Source organism: Mauremys mutica, chromosome 4 (assembly GCF_020497125.1).
Source record: "Mauremys mutica isolate MM-2020 ecotype Southern chromosome 4, ASM2049712v1, whole genome shotgun sequence".
Classification (NCBI taxonomy): Eukaryota; Metazoa; Chordata; order Testudines; family Geoemydidae; genus Mauremys; species Mauremys mutica.
The window spans coordinates 18,145,512-18,165,774 of NC_059075.1; the positions used below are offsets into that span (position 1 = coordinate 18,145,512).

Below are 20,263 nucleotides of genomic sequence, written 5' to 3' on the forward strand. Positions count from 1 at the left end.
CACTCTCCCTCCGACAAACAAGTTAGAACCCTATTTTGGGGGCAGGGGAAGGATGATATATTACAAGACATTGCACTGGTAGACATGGGAGGTTTGTGAAACAGAAGCTGCTGGGTTAAAATGCTTTCATTGCCAGAGTTAATAGATACAGATGTTGCAGTTATTTTAGATTATCACAAAAAACAATTCAATTTGGTTTATGGGGCTATGTAGGTGGTACCCGAATGACACCACAAGGAACATGGGTGAGAGGGGAAGACAAAAGATCCTGGTTCCAGCCCTCTACTGTTCCATTCCCATCAGTGATGGGGCAGGGTCCCTCTTGTGCAGTGACCCATAATTTATCGAGGGCCAGGATATGCACGAAGCTCACTAGATGCTGACAGAAGCCTCCTGCATGCTCTTTCCCACTTTAACAGTAGCTGTTTTAAGTGGGGCATGCGGCTCCCGTCTGAGAAGATTAGGAGAGGGGGTGTGTGAAAGACCTTTTCCTCCACGGGGACTGTATCTCAATTCTGTCAGTCAATGGCCAGCCCCAGTGCGAGCATAAATAAGCAAAGCTGTGATGTGTGTCTGCCAGTGAAGCTTTCCCCTGCTTGAAACCAGGGTGTGCTTTACTCATGCAAACTGCAGCTTTCTTTGTCCACAACCAGGGTTTGGAGAGTGACAATTACCCACGTGGCTGCCTCTTGAGTGCCAGAATTGGGACATATTCCCACTGTAAACAAACTTCCCCTGGAGTCAGAGAGTGAATACTTCTCCCTCCCACTACAAGTAGGGTATGTCTATACTAGAAATGCTATGGTGGCACAGCTATGCTGCTGTAGGATAGACGTGTACTACAGTCACTGAATGGGTTCTTCCATTGCTCTAGTACAGGGGCGGGCAAACCTTTTGGCCTGAGGGCCACATTAGGTTTCAGAAATTGTATGGAGGGCCAGTTAGGGGAGGCTGTGCCTTCCCAAACATCGAGGCGGGCCCAGCCCCCACCCCCTATCCAACCCCCTCCTTGCTTCTCACCCCGACAGCCCCCTTGGGACTCCTGCCCCATCCAACGCCCCTGTTCCCTGTCCTTTGACAACCCTCCTGGGACTCCTGCCAAATCCATCTCCCCCTGGTCCCTGTCCCCTGACCACCCCCAGACCGCCCCACCCCTGACTGCCCCCTGCCACCCCATCCAACCCCCCCCCTTCCTGACTGCCCCCCCCCGGGACCCCTTAAATCCCCCATTCCCCACCCTCTGACTGCCCCGACCCCGACCCCTACCCACATCCCCGCCCCCGACCACCACCCCAAACTCCCCTGCCCTCTATCCAACCCCTTGTTCCCTGCCCCCTGCCCAGAGCACCGGTGGCTGGAGGCGCTACAGCCACACCACCCAGAGCACCAGGACAGGCAGCCATGCCACCTAGCTGGAGCCAGCCACGCCACCGCGCAGCACAGAGCACCGGGTCAGACCGTGGCTCTGCAGCTACACTGCCCAGCAAGAGCTCACAGCCCCGCCGCCCAGAGCATTGCGCCGGTGGCACAGTGAGCTGAGGCTGCGGGGCAGGGGGGACAGCCTCCCACACCAGGAGTTCAGGGGCTGGGCAGGAGGGTCCCGTGGGCCAGATGTGGCCCATGGGCTGTAGTTTGCCCACCTAGACGGTAGCTAGGTCAACAGAAGAATTCATCCATCGACCTAGTGGTGTCTACACCAGAGCTGAGCTTTACGTTAGTACACAGGGCATGAACTTTTTCCTTGCCCAGAGTTCTGTAGTTGAGAGACAGAGTGAGCGCACACATCCTTTGCTCCTTTGGTAACAGGGTTGGTGGTTGTTGTTCCTTTACATACAAATAAAAGGCATTTCTTGTAAGAAGGAAGGGAGTGATGGTGGCTACACACCTTTTTTGGGCTTCCTTGGTTCTTTCAATGCTATTCAGAAATCGAAGGTATCTCTATGTTTTACATTACAAATATCAGGTCTTGCTTTCCCTATTAGTTCTGGAGGATGTGATCCTGAGACACTTTGGGTCTCTCGAACAGTCTGAGCTCTGACAGACCCCTGCCTTCCATGTCTGAATCCTTCATCTCCCGCCTAAATCAGGCAACCGGCCCTCAGTAGGCAGCTGTGGTAGGTGCTACTGCCTGTTGTTGTCTCTCGGCTCACTCGGAGCTCCAGGTGAGCTATCTGAGCATGGAACCGGGGTCACGAGTATCCTGCTTTCATTCAGCCATGAATGTGATATTTCACTCAAGATGGTTAAAAAATAAAAAAATAGAAGACAAACTATGCATTGGCTCCCCTACATCCTCCCCATCTTTATTGGAAAGGTCCAGTATAAGTGATTAGCCCCATGTATAAATTGCATTTATGTAAGAGACCAACAGTTCGGAATTGGAGATCAATGATGAGTTATGGGACTTACTTTTGCAAATATGGACAGATGCTGCAAACCCTTAAAGACAGAAGTAATCCCCAATCCCAATGGGCTACTTCTGTAAGATTATGGGGGAATCAGGCCATGTATTTGTCTCACACCGGCCAGGAAAGATTGAAAGAGAACGGCAGGATTTCAACTGACTGCTGGACTCAGCGGTAAGCAGTAGTGATAGCTGCTTCTGCCTTTCCTCTGGTAAGATTTAAAAGTGAATGATAATAGCCTTCATCACTGAGCGAATAGTTTTGGCAGCAGTTCCACCACATCTTATTTTTATTCAGCCACGACTTATTAAAAATGACGGAAATGGCTGCCCCTTTGGTTTCAAAGGGCACTTGGCTCGACATTTAAAACACTCAGAAATATTGCTCAGTGTTGCTAAGTCAGGGTGTGGAGAGTGTCACAGTAAGGATACAATCGGTGCCGTATTTTAGGGGATGTAAGGGTGTCTCTCTCCCTCTCTCTCTGTAAAAGATTACACTAGCAAGTGGTGTTGGAACAATTGCTACAGCGGGAGGTCCTGAAGGCGGAAACCATGTATTTAGGTTATTATTATTCCTTCAAGCCAGGGGGTGCAGCACCCCCCCCCCCTTCCAGCACCTCTGACACCAGCAGAGCTAGAGGAAGCATTTCTAAAGAGGCAGGAACATTTGACACAACCCATGGCTGGTGAAAAAAAGCCAAATCTAGTTTGTTAAAAGTAAAACGTCCAGTTCTCCAAAGGCCTGATCCAAAGGACAGACTCCCATTGATTTCAGATGGGCTTTGCATCAGGTCCCAAATAGACGGAAAAAATGAGATTGACTTTGGTAATACTTTGATTCATTGCTGGAACAACTCATCACACAACGTTGCATCTGCCATGCCTGTTCCATCATGCTGCTTTGTTCAGAAACTTGGACGTGACAGAGGAAGCTGAAACAAAGTTCAACTTCTGTACTGATCAGAGTGGTGAGAGCTCCTTAGGCTGAGCAGGAGAAAATGACGCCTTTTCAGCAGTGTGAGAGAGGATGCAGAATTCAGGCAGGGATAGACTTTAACTCAAAAGATTAAATGGGGGCAGGGCATGTAAAATCGAGCTGGGTTTAATCCTTAAAAATACCCTCACTAATTGCAGCAAACGAATTGCGTCCCAACAACTGCAATGCAACGCAAACCCTCCAAATATTCATAAGTAAGAAAAGGGCCTCAGAACAGAAGGTGATTTTCAGCCCTCCACCCTGAAACTGAATCCACATGAGTGAATCAGTGTGCGTGAAATGGGCGCTCTATGTAGACAACAATATAGTTGTAAGAGACTCCAATCGTGGTTGTTACTATGTAGCAATATGATCCTTCATGCCATTACAAGGGGCAGTGTAAGATCAATAGTTTAATTCTCCAAATATTTTCCCATATCATAAAATTAATTCTCCAAAAAACCCAAAAGAATCAGATTTGCCACATGATAAAAGAATGATTTATTAAAGAAATTTTATGATAAAATTATATAAAATAACAATTTATTTTTAAAGACAGCCACAATATCACCTTGGAACAAAATGTACAGATACTGTCTATCATCAAAACAAAATAAATTACCATTCAAAAAACAAGAGAAAGAAACAGGGTGGGAGAAATAGGAAATCAAAATTATACACAACATTTCAAGAAGAGAGTGTGGAAAAAAAAGAGAGACAGTCATTGATCAATTCAAGGTATACAAACGTGTTTCAGCTTTACTCTCATACAGCTTGCATTTGTGTTGCATGCAAATGGAATGATCCAGTGAAGAGTTCAGAACAGCAGAATCGGCAGCATAACAGCAGATAGTCAGATAGGCACAATTCAGCACAGGGCACATCCAAAGTAAACAGGTAATTAACTTTTTTTTTTTTTTTTTTGCAAAATCATTACACATATTTGCTGAATTTTAAAAATATCTAGTGTGATCTGCAAAAATGAAGAAAAAACTAGTAGAATCTTGCACTTATATATTTTAAACACTTTTTTCAGTAGGCTGTATGTAAACATTCTGTAAGGTTTTTCTTTATTAAAATATTCAAGGATGACTTAGGCTTTATTCACACTCTCAGCATGACCACAACATGACGGTACTGTAGACACACTTAGGCTCTTGCTCGCAAAGCACTGATGCATTCTCTCAAGAATTTACATTCATTCCATCATCATGAAGTCTCAAGAGTTTAACATTCGAAAACAATCTCAATGAGAGCACAGTTTTCAAGTATAGTAAAAGAACAAGGGCTGGGATTTTCAAAGGCGCCTAAGTACGTTAGCATCCACGTTCCGGAAAGGTTTAATCAGAGCTGGGTGCTTAACTTCCTTAGACTTGTTTGAAAATGCCAGCCTAATTTTTTAAATGTAAATACAACAAATATGAAAACAATTTACTGTATGAATGACTATTGGGTCAGTGGAGCACACATCAAGCTCACTGAAAGTTAACCAACTAAAGGTTGACCCAATGCCCATTAAAGTCAAAAGGAATCTTTCCACTGTCTCTAATAGCCATTGGATCAGACCCTAAATGCTTGCGATACTCACATCAGAACTGTACAGACTTTTTATTGTTGTCACAGAATACTGCTTATAAGACCAAACCTTGGCTAATGGTTTATAATTATGTGGCTTGCTCTTTGGCTTAATTCTAACAGACAAATACAGAATGAGGTATACTTCAGATTAATTAAGTACCTCAAATATATTGGTTACATTTCAGCACCAAAATGATTACATACCAGGACTGCAATTAAAATAGTCTTGAAAAATTCTCAATAAGAACTTTATGCTGGGAAACAGGTGTTTTTTTTAATATCACACTGAACAAATTATTCAAAATGAAACAAAATCAGGTTGTGCTTTTCCCTGCCCCCAGACTAAAACTTTTAGAGATTCATGACTCCAGCTTTATTTCCAATTGTTTCTTAAAGGTACCATATTTCTGGGTTTACGCAACCGGCAATGAAGATATTTGGATACCAAGAGCAGAGGAACAGCAAAGGGAGAAAATTCATCTCTGATGGGTCACTTCATGAAAGTAGAAACTAGTACGTTTCCAAGTGAAAGTGAATGGAAGTCACATCAAGGATACGGTGTCAAGAAACAAAACCACTAGAGCATAGCCACGAGGATGGGACAATGTAGTAAAAAGTAGAAACAAATAATAAAATCTGACATTGATGCGTAACTCAAACACACACCTGTCTACTGCAAAACTGTAATTAGTGGACTATATTGAAGCCCTTCAACTTCCAATGAGTCGGAGTCAGCACCTTGCTGGATCGGACCCTCACCGAGGAGACTTTTGAAAACGAATTACCATGTGTCAAGAGCCATACCACTATTTATGATATTAACTAAGGACACAGGCAACTATTCCAAAAGGATACATTGGAACAATCAGACAGCATTAACATAACAGGCAGCCAGAGAAACTTAAAGGCCAAGTTCCTAGTTATTTTGCAAAGTAAATTTTACTCCCATCATCATAGTGTTCATATGGAGTCCAGTATATTCCTCCAAATCTCCACAGGAGCGGACGAGCCATGTTCTCTGTTGGATACACTGGTAGCAAATCTACACTATTTCCCCCCGCACACGCAAAACCTTGCAGGCTCGCAGGACACACTAGCATGGCAAACCAGCAAACTCCCCCTTTGGGACTGCTCTTGTTGAAATCAATGGAAAAATCCCACTGGTGGCACTTGAAGCAGAATCCTGCCATTTGCTAGTACACTAAACACGGTGTGAGCAGCCCAGTTATTTAATCATAAATATTTGACACTTTAGCAAAATCCTAGGAGAAAAGGTCAATTAACTGACCCAATTATTAAACCAATCCGAGCCCCGCCCCATGAAGTCAGCACATAAAGAGCAATCGAGCTTGGGAAGCTATTTGCATTAGCAAAATTATACACTGTGTGAGTGCGTAGCAGAATTTAGTTTGCTTACGTCCATCAGTAAGTGTATTTCCCACAACTCTGCAGATACACTTTCGTTTCCTGATCACTGTTTTTCAGTCAAGAGGAATTCATGCAATAGGGACAGATCCCAGTTTGCACACTGCATGCCTCAAACAGACTCTCCAAAAAGCCACTCAAATACTTTGTTTAGAATTTGGCAGCTCACTTGGACAGATGGGATATAAAAAGCTAATTTTACAGTATACTCTCAATGCTGCTGCAAAATAATCCTTAGCGTTCCTAAGATTATAAGGGACCAAAAGAGCCATACCAATGCTGCATTGTAACACCTGCAGCTTTGCACTGTTGGGTAGGTTCTCAAGAATACAACAGGATGGTGTGTATTTGTGCATAACTGGATACGAAAAATCTCATGACAACACAATCAGTAAAGGCAGAGCCACATTTAAGCCATTATTTTGAGTGCTGTAGAGTGAATATTAGTTCACAGCCATTGTGTAATTAAGTTTAGTACATGAGCCAATGGAACAGATGTTTTTCTTAGTAATTGGCTGATCACAGACAACTTGCTCTTTAGCTCATTCAGGAGAATTTGCAGCTCAATATGAAAGATTATTATTATTATTATTATATTTTCAAAAAAAGTTTCAGACAGCGATTGATTAAACTGAAATAATGAGAATTTGGCAAGCTCAGCTATCAAAACTGACCTTCTCATTTATATGGCTAATCTACATCTGTATACTTGAAGCTTTGTGCCTTAAATATGTTCAGAATCTACAACTATATTTGAAATTTTACACCTTCTCAATAGAAAAACAAAGGTTTTGGATTGAAAGCATGATGCACATAGATTCAAAGTGGTTCCTTCCTTCCTTTTTTTTTTTTGCAAACACTGAAAACAATTTTCATATGACCAAAACAGAGTTCCTTATAGAAACCCACTGTATTGCACCATTATACTGCTAGGTATGCAAGTTGATTCCAAGAGAACAATAATGCTCTATTTTTAAAATCAGTCTAAAATGTAGCGCCAATCAAAAAAAAGTCTACTTTTTTAAACAGAGCCTTGTTACAACTGAACTAACAGTAACTGAGAATTATAAACAGGCTAATCCAAGAACACTTTAGAGCTTCGGCAGTAGCAAATGGAGGATATGCAAAGCATGTTTCTTATGGCACATTGGAAGAATTGAAGTGAGTTGTATTGTAAAAATCAGAGTTTGCCTCTATGCTGAATATGTGCTGCTCCACAGCGCTAGTCTTGTGTTCAAAAGGCATACACAGACTTGCCATTCATCCACACAGCATAGTTTTTTGTGTGTTTGTGTGTGCGTGTGTAATGTGTTAGCAATATCTAAACAACTGCTCCATACAAACTGTCCACAACCACTCGGACACAGACCTAACGCCACAGTAAATGACAGTATGAGAGCAATATAAAATATTGTATCAGATCACGTATTTCTCTCCATCTGGAATGAAATTAGCATCGTGTAGGCTAGAAGATCCACAGTTCGATTTCTGGATGTAATTTCTCATCTGTACTGGTGACAAAATCTCCAACGTGGAGCCAGAATGGTTAGCAGTCCTGACTTTAGTGGTTGTAGACTGTGTAGCAGCAGAGGATGCTTTGTTAGTAGCAACTACATCCAAGTTCCCACTGGGGTCAATGATAGCATTGATAACTGGGGAAGAAGAAAAGAGATAGAAAGATGCGTATTAGCTGCACTCAGCAGCATTTCTACACAGAAACTCTCACCTTCAGAATTCTAGACTACTCTTGTGCCCAGTTAATCACAATTTGTCCCCTCCTCCCCATGACTGCACTCCACCTTCTTTATAATTATCCTTGGGCCCAAGCAATTTTAATAAACAAACAAAAATAAAACCCCCTCCAAAATTGACCTTTACCATTAGGACGTGACGTTTTCTGTTTAAACTGGAAAAAGAGAAACACCTGCCAAACTCCAATCACTCATCAAAAAGACATTTTTACATTTTCTTAACTATTAAAATGAAACAAGGGTCAGGCATTGAGCTCATATTGTTATCTCTATAGTGTGGCACCTTCCGTAATGGATTCAAGTCAACACGAACACTTGCTTAAAAGTAGTACGAAAATATGGCATGACTTATTGGCTGAATAGGGCTGTCAGCCATGTGGGGGTCTGAACAACAGAAGCCTTGGCTTGTCCATCTTGTGGTGAAGTCCTAATTATTGTGAATTAACCATTTCCACAGCAATAACTTCAGCATTTCAGAAGTCAGTAACTTTCTTATTTTTGCAACACAAGAAAAATCCATCACGTATATGTCTTCTGTTTGTATATGCATAAAATGAATGAGTGCTTTACGTTTACAAAGTTTAAATTGACAAAGCAAATCACAACAAGTTACAATGGTACTTTATTTTGTACTAGTCATCTACATTTAGGAGAGAAATTGAGAACATTTTAAAATTACCAACCTTCCAGCTGTTTCTGAACTCTTCGTAGCTCCTTTAGGATAGAGCTGATTTCCTAGAAACAAATACACCCAAAAGATCAGTTAACTGACCAACCAACCATTCAGCTACTTTAGGAATCAAGCCTGCATAGAATACCTAGAATAAAATCCGATGAAGTGGGCCATAGCCCACGAAAACTTATGCTCAAATAAATCTGTTAGTCTCTAAGGTGCCACAAGTTCTCCTGTTCTTTTTGCGGATACAGACTGCTACTCTGAAACCTGATAGAATACCTTGTTATTCTACCTTTTTCTGATTAGGTAAATTCATATTTAGTTCTGAATTTTCTCAAGCTACTGTGTTATTGAGCATCAAAATAACATGCTTATCTGGGCAAACACCCACGGGATTTGGTTTGCCATATCTGAAAAAGCTCTACCTAGCCACTCAGTAAAAATGTGCATTGGACTAGACTTTTCATTTGAGACTCTAGCTGTTGGACAGACATTATGGCCCAATAATGCAAAGGGGTCTGTGAGCCCCTAATCCTGCAAAGACTTATGCACATCCTTAGCTTTAAACATGAGTGGTTTCACTGAGCCCAATAACTAAGCATGTTCTTAGATCTTTGCATTGCTCCCAAGGGAGTCCTATTAATGAAAACAGAAGTCTGTGCAGGAGTACAGAGAACGTTGACTGAGGCACCAACATTTTTACCACTCTCTTGTGTAACCGTGGTAAATGAAGAGAACGCGATGGTGAAAACACCTATGCCCCATCTACACTCGTGCTATCATCAATGTAGCTGCGCTGGTGGGAGACACTGAGAAGAGTGGTAATTAGACAAGAATCTGTGTTTATGCCTCCCTTAGCAAGAGTGGGTCCTTGAAGACTAATAAAGGGGAGACATAGGTGAAGTTGACATTAAAATAACAGTATGAGACTATATAATAGTCACACCGTAAAACAGAAGAAGGAGGAAGTTCAATATATACATTTGGACTAATAAAAATTTAGGAAATAGGTTTGGTTGGTTCTGAAGCTCACTGCTTTGGTTTCTTAATTATTTTATTTATTTTTTTTACTTACAATGGAAAATTCTTTTACAGTGACTATGTGTCACTTTTATGTTTACATTCAAAGTTGAGGCTGCGACTTTCAGAAGAGTCTAAAGAAGTTAGGCAACCAAATCCCATTAAAATTCAATGCTAGCTGGACATCTAACTGCTCTGAAAGTCTCAGCCTAAGTCCATAAATTGTTAGGCAAAGACTTGTCTTAAGAAATAAGCAAGGTGCCAAGAAGCTTGCTTACGCACAAACACGTTACCTTGTTTGAGGTCTTTAAAATTGGCACTTCGTTTTCCGAGTTAATTTTGGCCTCCATCTCCTCCCAGGTCCTTTCGGTGTTCTGAAACACAATTCTGAAGCACACAAGACTGGACCTTTTACAAAATGTCCACCAAAAATATATCCTTTACATTTGTTTACAGTGTACAATTGACACAGAACATAGCAACAACGGGGTTCTGTAGATTAGTGATGAGATAAAGGGCTTTTCATCTCCACTTTCAATCTAGCTCACAAGCAACCAAAAGTCATTCCCCACCTGCTGCCTGTCCTAAGGCCTAGGAGCTGACAATCTTGTTCCAAGAGGGCATCACAACAAATACCATCACAATCTGCACACGCGCTGGGAGTTTTGGAATGGGGGGGTCCATGGACTGAACGGAATAGAGAACGAGTTCCCCGTCTTCTCATAGGCGAGACTCCCCCAGGGAAGGCTAAGATGCATCAGGAAGGCAGGACAGAATAGGCATGTACTCTGAGTTGCCGTCATTTGGACACCGTCCTCCATAACAAAGTTAGTTGTACCTATACCGTGAACTTTACATTTTTATGCAAACACCCTGACATTGTGTTACGAAGCTAGGTCAAGACTTCAGTTATCTAGGGACAGACTATGCTACAGGACAAGCCTCTGAAACAGAGGAGGGAAGTAAAAACCTTTTTCTACGTTTGCAGTCTGTGCTCTTCCCCTTCTGTGTACAGGCAACCAGAGTTTCCAGGGATGACAATCAAGCACCTTTTATAAGTAATAAATTAATCATGCCCTTCCTTGGAACAGCTCAACGGGCAAGAGAACATTCCAGATCAGAGCTAAAAGCTTACTTCATTTTTTCAGCCAGGTTTTCTGTATTTTCACGGATCGCATGGGATAATTGAGACACTGGGTTCAACATCAGGTTGTCAAAGATGACCTACAACGTAACAGATCAGATCATATTGAAAATGTGCCCTCAGAGCTACCATTTTTATACTATACTGGTTGTGTCAAAAGAGTTTATTTCTTCAACTGGAGATGGTAGCATTTCAGTTGAGGCTTCCTGAATCTGGATCATGTTTAAAACTCAACAGGAGATGAGCGAAAAAGCAGCTTTATTGCAGTACTTCACTGAGGGGATTAGCACTAATCTGTTAAGATTTTATTTTAAAGAGTAAAGGAAGAGAGAGGCCTGCAGAATTGTTTTCAGTTATAAAACTGTTCAAGCATTTTTTTTTAAAACCAATCACTGAACTCCTCCCATGGTTTTAAAGACCAAAACAGAAAACCCCCATTGCAACTGTTCAATGTGTTTTCATATTGTAGCTCAAAACCAGGTTACTTTCACAGCATTAGTCTTGAAAAAGCAACATTACAACCTGCTGTGAAAAAACAATACACCCAAGTCTCTACCATATAGTATCCATGGCCTTTTGAGTGAAAGCTTTACATTCTCATTGCAATCAGCTTAACTCACCTAATAAAAAAAACTCACAGCATGCCAGTCAGTATCCTATACGTCAGACTCCCAAGCCTTCTGGGGGCAATCTTTCCAGTTTACCTGGCAAAGACCTCAATTGGAATAGCCAGTAGACATCATGTCCTACTGTATTGCTATCCTAAAATGGAGCATTTGGGGGGACAGAATCAAGAGCTGCTCATGCTTTACTGAGGGTTAGGGTGAATACAATGTGTAGGCCGTGGCAGGACACCCAACCCCAGTGCAGAAGCTCATTAGTAAGGTCTAGCTTCTGCCACCCCTGAATATTATCTTGTTCTATGACTGGTCTTACTGGCTATGTACCAGCTGCAAAAACATGAAGTACAAATACTGACTGGAGGGCCAAGATTTTCAGAAGTGACTAGCGGTTGTGGGTGCTGAACTTGACGCACTTTTCAAAAAAGGCCCAATTTTCAGATAGTGCTGAAAACAAGGCCTTTCTAAGAAGTTTCAGATTGGACACCCAAAAAGTGTGGCGCTTACAATCACTAAAAAGCAACAAAGAGTCCTGTGGCAGCTTAAAGACTAACAGATGTATTGGAGCATGAGCTTCCGTGGGTGAATACCCACTTTGTCAGATGCAGGTATTCACCCACGAAAGCTCATGCTCCAATACATCTGTTAGTCTTTAAGGTGCCACAGGACTCTTTGTTGCTTTTTACAGATCCAGACTAACACGGCTACCCCTCTGATACAATCACTAGTGACCTTTGAAAATCTTGTTCCATAGCTTCCTGGTTCCTTTTAGTAGAATTCCCAGGTTTCTATTAGTGTTTTACATCAAAAAGAAAACTCTACCCAGCATCCAGTATAAGGGTTTTTCTAAACAGGTATTTCTATAGTTACAAAGTCAAGGACTCCTGAGCACTGGAATTCTTTGAATTCCCTCAGCTAGCTAGTTAGGAAGTATAGCCATATGGGTTGCAACTTACAGTATTATATACAAGCTTATAAAGTACAGGAGAAAAAAAACCTGCCTCCTCTCGGTTTCTTGCCCTCGTTTTTCTCGAGAGATCCTCTTCTCTATTGTCGTTCATATTCTGATCAAAATCCTTGAATCCCGTTGACCCAGGAGGCACCTTCTGGTAGTTCAGACTTGCTTCTGGAATGTGCTGCACCAACTTAAAAATAATAAGCAATGAGTCAGTTGCAATTATCTGTGGTACAGATTAAAAAAAAATACAAGGCGGGCAAATGGGCTCGTTTCCAAAGGTATTACAGATTTCGAGGCAAGCCCAAGAAGAGTGCTCCACAGTTCAGGTCCTAATCAAGCAGGAATGGGTTCTGAAACAAATCATCTGGGCCCCAATCCTGCAAATATTTATATATGGGGGCTGTCCCATGAAACTCAATGTAACTACTCATGTGCATGTTTGCAACACTGGTACCACAGAAAGTACTTACAAATTAAATCCCTGCCTAATATGAATTCAGGGTTGAATTCAAAAGAAAAATGATTGCTTCCAGATAAGACCTGCTCACACATGTGCATTTTATGTTTTAATACAGGGGTCGGCAACCTCTGGCACGCTGCTCGCCAGGGTAAGCACTCTGGCAGGCAGGGTCAGTTTGTTTACCTGCCGTGTCAGCAGGTTCGGCTGACTGTGGCTCCCACTGGCCGTGGCTCGCTGTCCCAAGACAATGGGGGTGTCGGGAAGCGGTGCAGGCCGAGGGATGTGCTGGCTACGGCTTCTCACCACCCCCATTGGCCTGGAACAGCGAACCGCGGTCAGTGGGAGCCGCGATTGGTGGAACCTACCGATGCGGCAGGTAAACAAACTGACCCAGCCGCGTGCCAAAGGTTGCCGACTCCTGTTTTAATATATCAAAATCTGAAAAATTAATACAATCTTAAAGTGACGTTAAAATTAAGCAAAGCCAATCTCTATTAATACACGGAAAAGATGAAAAAGCAATTAAAACTTGTAAATAATACTAGAAAGGATAAACACAATAAGCAAGACAACTAGATTAAAATTGATAACACCCATTAGACAAAACATAGGAGGATGTAAGGAAAACAACATTAAAGAGAGAGAGATACAAAACAATGGGATGAAAAGTGCACCTGAGATGGATATGCCGGCCGTAAAGATGTACGAGCAATCTGTGTTAAAACAGAAACAAATGAGATAAAGAAATCAATGCTGACCACATGACTCGGACAGTAGTTATCAAAGGAAGATAAACCATAATGGGTGGCATTCTAAAAAAAGCACATTCCAGAGAACAATCATTAAAAACACTAACATACTTCCATGGGAAATTCCCAAACATGGACATGCACAGTGGCATCTTGAGAATTTGTTCACACACCAATTCCTCAGAGATGATCTGTGGCAATTCCCTGATTACATTGAAAAGAAACGAACTGCAGTAATATGGACTATCTTTAATGAAATCAGACAAGCTATGCAACAGAGATTGTGGAACTGTGAAGAGAGTGCAGTGGGCTTTTGGTGGATAGCACACAACTCTCATAAGCAAAATGGAGAGAAACTGGGGATCCTGGGGGCAAGGGCTGTATACTCAAGCATCGCACAACACAGCATGAGTTATAAACAGTAAGAAAGCAAGAGACACTGGGTTAAATACATACAGCATCCAAAATGTTCATTTACGGTGGATTATATCCACAATTCTGCCCTCTATTGTTCATTTTTTTAAATATCCTTTCAGAACTTTGGAAATGCTTTTAGTGCATTATGCTGGGAGTGGTGGTGAAAGAGTCACTAAAAATCAATGGTGACAAATGAGACATTCCTACTATGGTGTACATCCAATATTTAGGGACTTATAACCTGTGAAATACTGTCTCATGAGAAACTGGCTTATACTTATTAACAATTCTATCATATCCGCAAGTATTGGCCCATGTCATTCTTAATACCTTACACACATCATAACAATACTGAAGGAGACTTAAACGTTTTTCACATATCATTAGACTTTTTTTTTTTTTTAAGAAACACAAACCTACATTTTCAAAAGTGACTAGTGATTCACCGTGCCCCGCTGGAGACACCTTAAGCTGCCTTGATTTTCAGAGGGTGGGTGCTCAGCACTTCTGAATACTAGACCCCTTTAAAAGACGTCTCAGGTTGGGCATCCAGTAACCGAGGAACTCAAAATCACAAGTCACTTTTGAAAATGCAAGCCATGTAAACTCACAGTAGTGCGCAAGCCTGCCTTTCAGGGAACTGTACAATCCATACACTATACAACACGGGGGCCACTAAAATCCTCACTAAATGTGCACTTAGAAACTTGAAAAACATCCTGGGTTAACTCCAAGCCAATCCTGTACTGGTAGAAGACAAAATATCAGGATTAAAGCACAAAAAATGCAGTTTTATGGCCCCATTTTTATCTTCTAAAAGGGCACAGCTAATTTTAAATTTTTAATCGATTGTGGTAATAAAAGACATTAAAAAATCAATTTGCCTAGGGCTCCGCACTGTTGTGCCAAATATGAGTCCAGAGTGAATATTTATGGTCATTTTTATAAACCCCTGAAAACAGCAGCATAGACTGAAAACACTGACATTGAATTACAGTGAGGTACTTCTAGCTGGGGCAATCTGAATAGTATTTTGTATTCTAAAATATTTTTTTCCTCTACCAAACTCCAGGTTAGTCCCCACTGACCAGGCTTTAAAAACATCATAGAAGTTGCTACTACTCTTCCTACTGTGCCTGGGGGACCAAAAACAAGCTGAGCCCCTGAATTTTTCCCTTCTTAGAAAAGGAATGGATACTCAGCAATGGAAAACCAGGGCACTGGATTAGTGGTGTACTATGTTTTATATACACACCCTTGGTATAAGCCAGACAGGTCATGTGCAACAAACTGCTTTGCTTATTCACACGAGTGCTCTACCTGAGTCCAGTGCTCATTTATCAAACAGCCTTCTATTGAACCTAGTACAATTACAGTAGTTTGCTTATCAAACAGTGTCTGCTCCCCCAACTCTGCGCCCTCACATATGCACATTTAATATTGCCATCGTTAGCCTTCCCGCACCATCAGGGGCACAAGGCAGAAGTCTAATGGAGCCAATCATCCCTATCCTGGGCTTGTTTTTCTAGATCTTCTATATTCAGATGCAATGACAACGCTTCAGGCATTATTGTGCGATGGAGTGTACCTCTAGGTAGACCTTCCCATCTCTTGCCCTCGGGTTGCCAAAGAAATGCTCATTTGGGTAGCCTATTATCAGACATCCTTAAAAGTCAGTCCCATCTTGTCTTCCATACTCCTTGCATTGTTGTAGAAAATTGTGCCCATTTTAGGACCTCTTCATTACTTCTTCTATAAATCCAGCTTACTTGGAATATTCTGCATGGACTCCTGCACTGAAAGCAGTTCAATTTGTGTTGAATGGACTTCTTATTTTCCCAAAGCTCTGTTCCATATAGGACGACACTTAGGACATTTAATATAAAGCTGTTTCATAAATGCCCACTGATTAACATTACTTGGCATCCCTCTCTCATGATCTTTGACCATCTCTTATTTGTCTTCCCTGCATTAATCTACAATAATCATTTTAGCCTGGATTTAGCATATAAAGTCACTTCAATGCCTCTGTCTCTGTAGGCACATCGCTATTGATTTTAATCCAATGTCGTACAGATTTTATGCACTTTTATCAATTCCCATATCAGTGCATATTTAGTGCCATTAATAACACGGTACAAGGATGTGAGCTCAGCATCTCAAGCCATTCATCATTAAAGGCCTGATCTAACTCTCAGTGAAGTCATTAGAAAATCCTTTTGATTTATCCTATTTCCCACTATTGTTAACATCAGTGTGGCTCCACCAGTGTTAGTTATGTTAGGCACCCTAATACAAATGGTCCACCAGCTTCTGAGCCATTCTGTACCATCTAACTGTGTCTGAAGCAAATCTAATCAACATGACTCTTAAAATGGTGTCAGCCATTGCTGGCCACACACACTGGGACTAACAGAGCTGGATGAAAGGCGGGAACATGAAAGATGAGGATTAGGGCTGTTGATTAATTTCAGTTAACTCACGCAATTAACTAAAAAAAATTAAACGTGATTAAAAAAATTAATCACGCTTAATCACACTGTTAAACACAGAATAGCAATTGAAATGTATAAAATATTTTTGCATGTTTTTCTACATTTTCAAATATATTGATTTTGATTACAACACTGAATACAAAGTGTACAGTGCTCACTTTGTATTAATTTTTATTACAAATATTTCCACTGTAAAAATGATAAACAAAAGAAAGTATTTTTCACTTTACCTCATACAAGTACTGTAGTGTAATCTCTTTGTTGTGAAAGTGTAACAAAAAAAATTGACGTGTTACATAACTGCATTCAAAAACAAAACAATGTAAAACTTTAGAGCAAACAAGTCCACTCAGTCCAAGCTTGTTTACATTTACGGGAGATAATGCTGCCTGCTTCTTATTTACAATGTCACCTGAACACGAGAACAGGCGTTTGCATGGCACTTTTGTAGCCAATGGTGCAAGGTATTTATGTGCCAGACATGCTAAACATTCATATACCCCTTCATGCTTTGGCCACCATTCCAAAGGACATGCTTCCATGCTGATGATGTGTGTTAAAAAAATAATGTGTTAATTACATTTGTGACTGAACTCCTTGGGGTGAGAATTGTATGTCTCCTGTTCCGTTTTTCCCACATTCTGCCATATATTTCATGTTATAGCAGTCTTGGATGATTACTCAGCACATGTTCATTTTAAGAACACTTTCACAGCATATTTGATAAAATGCAAAGAAGGTACCAATGTGAGATTTCTAAAAATAGCTACAGCACTCAACCCAAGATTTAAGAATCTGAAGTGCCATCCAAAATCTGAGAGGGACCAGGTGTGGAGCATGCTTTCAGAAGTCTTAAAAGAGCAACACTCCGATGTGGAAACTACAGAACCCGAACCACCAAAAAAGAAAATCAACCTTCTGTTGCTGGCATCTGACTCAGATGATGAAAATAAACATGCGTCGGTCCACTCTGCTTTGAATCATTATCAAGCAGAACCTGTCATCAGCATGGACACGTGTCCCCTGGAAAGGTGGTTGAACCATGAAGGGATACATGAATCTTTAGCACATCTGGCACATAAATATCTTGGGACACCGGCTACAACAGTGCCATGCAAACGCCTGTTCTCACTTTCAGGTGACATTGTAAACAAAAAGCGGGCAGCATTATCTCCTGCAAATTGTAACCAAACTTGTTTGTCTGAGTGATTGGTTGAACAAGAAGTAGGACTGAGTGGACTTGTAGACTCTAAAGTTTCACTTCATTTTATTTCTGAATGCAGTTATTTTTGTACATAATTCTACATTTGTAAGTTCAACTTTCATGATAAAGAGATTGCACTACAGTACTTGTATTAGGTGAACTGATAAATACTATTTCTTTTGTTTTTTACAATGCAAGTATTTGTAATAAATATATAAAGTGAGCACTGTACACTTTGTATTCTGTGTTGTAATTGAAATCAACATATTTGAAAATGTAGAAAACATCTAAAATATGTAAATAAATAGTATTCTATTATTGTTTAACAGCGCAATTAATTGCACGATTAATCGTGATTAATTTTTTTAATCGCTTGACAACCCTAGTGGGAATATATCCAAAACTCAAGACTTGGTATTATTTGGGAATTAAACTAGCTAGACATCTATGGAAAAGTAATATAGCAAATCATAAAATGTCTAGTAAGATCTTAGAATGTACTGGGGACAACTTCTGGTTTCAGAAGTCTAAGGAAGTAACCAGGGAGATGGACATTTTAGCCCTGATTTTGACCAACAGGGAGGAATTGGTTGCAAATGTGAAGAATGATGGCAATCTAGGTCAAAGATTGATAGATTTAATGATTCTAAGGAAAGGAAGCAGTAAGAGCTTCAAAATAAGGACAACAGACATCAAAAAAAGCAGACTTTAACACACTCAAAGAATTGGTAGGTAAGGTCCCATGGGAAGAAAATCTAAAGGAAACAGAGGTTAAAAGAGCTGGCAGTTTCTCAAAGAGACAATATTAAAAGCACAACAGCAAACTATCTGCAGCAAAGGCGATTTAGGTTAGACATTAAGAAAAACTTTCTAACTATAAAGATAATTAAGCCCTAGAAAAGGCTTTCAAGGGATGTTGTGGAATCCCCATCATTGGGATTTTTAATAACAGGTTAGATAAAACACCTGTCAGGGATGGTCTAGGTTTACTCAGCTCTGCATTAGCGCAGGGGGTTGGACTAGGTGACCCCTTGAGGTCCCTTCCACCCCTACATTTTGATGATTCTCTGTTTTTCAAAAAAAAAAAAAAGTGACCTCTTTTTTTCATTGGGAAATGTTTCAGCCTGTTCTGCTTGCACTGTTGCTGACAGCGGTGGAGATTAAATGGCATTAGCAATAGTGGGATGTTTTGGAAAAGATTTTTAGTGTAGACAAGGCTCCAGAGTTCAATACTCCAATCGCTTCTTATGGCCCTCCTGGGCCCCTAAAACCTTCTAACTGAACTCACAGTACAGTTCCAAAACCATGACTAAAAACCTTGGGTTTAAGAAGACGCCTGCTAAGCACAATTGTTCAGACACTTTGCTTCTAGGTCAGTGGTCCTCAAACTTTTCCGGGTCGTGCCCTCCCTTATCCCTATCTGCACCGTCCCTGCCTTCCCCCCGGAGGTGGGGCTGGGAGCAGGGCCCTGGCTCCTGGGGGAGACACGGACAGGGGTAAGCATGCTGAGGCTGGGGCCATAGCTGGGGCCAGGAAGGGAGCCAAGGCCAGGAGCCAAGGCTGGGAGTGGGGCCGGGGCCAGGTGCGGAGCTGCGGCTAGGCCACGGTCGTGAGCCAAGGATGGGGGCGGAGCCATGGCCATAGCTAGGGGCGGGGCCAGAACAGAGCTGAGAGCACAGCAGGGCTGGATGGTGCTCCCTCCCTGCAGACCCTGCTGTGCCCCCTCTGAATGTCCCTCTCTGCCTCCTGAGAGGGGTGTACCCCCTAGTTTGGGGACATAAGAACATAAGAATGGCCCTACTGGGTCAGACCAAAGGTTCATCAAGCCCAGTATCCTGTCTTCCGACAGTGGCCAGTGCCAGGTTCCCCAGAGGGAATGAGCAGAACAAGTAATCTTCAAGTGATCCATCCCGTCGCCCATTCCCAGCTTCTGGCAAATAGAGGCTAGGGACACCATTCCTGCCCATCCTGGCTAATAGCCATTGATGGACCTATCCTCCATGAATGTATCTAGTTCTTTTTAGAACCCTGTTATGGTCCTGGCCTTCACAACATCCCCTGGCAAGGAGTTCCCCAGGTTTTGTGTTGTGTGAAGAAATACTTCCTTTTATTTGTTTTAAACCTACTGCCTATTAATTTCATTTGGTGACCCCTAGTTCTTGTGTTATGAGAAATAGTAAACAACACTTCCTTATCTACTTTCTCTACACCAGTCATGATTTTATAGACCTCAATAATATTTCCCCTTAGCCGTCTCTTTTCCAACCTGAAAAGTCCCAGTCTTATTAATCTCTCCTCATACACCAGCCGTTCCATACCCCTAATCATTTTTGTTGCCCTTTTCTGAACCTTTTCCAATTCCAATATATCTTTTTTGAGATGGGGC

At 41.5% G+C, this 20,263-nt stretch overlaps 1 protein-coding gene across 3 annotated transcripts in view; it reads right to left on the bottom strand.

Moving 5' to 3' along the window:
- Positions 1-3,864: 3,864 nt before the first annotated feature.
- CEP170B (centrosomal protein 170B) overlaps positions 3,865-20,263 on the bottom strand; it is an 88,079-nt gene continuing 71,680 nt past the window's right edge. For all 3 annotated transcript variants that reach the window (XM_045014964.1, XM_045014966.1, XM_045014965.1), the window contains 6 exons: positions 13,687-13,725; positions 12,596-12,739; positions 10,966-11,054; positions 10,124-10,217; positions 8,818-8,869; positions 3,865-8,035 (listed from right to left, as the gene is read on the bottom strand). In XM_045014964.1, coding sequence (XP_044870899.1) covers positions 7,800-8,035; positions 8,818-8,869; positions 10,124-10,217; positions 10,966-11,054; positions 12,596-12,739; positions 13,687-13,725 — 654 coding nt within the window. In that variant the 3' untranslated portion in view covers positions 3,865-7,799. The remainder of the gene's footprint in view (positions 8,036-8,817; positions 8,870-10,123; positions 10,218-10,965; positions 11,055-12,595; positions 12,740-13,686; positions 13,726-20,263) is intronic.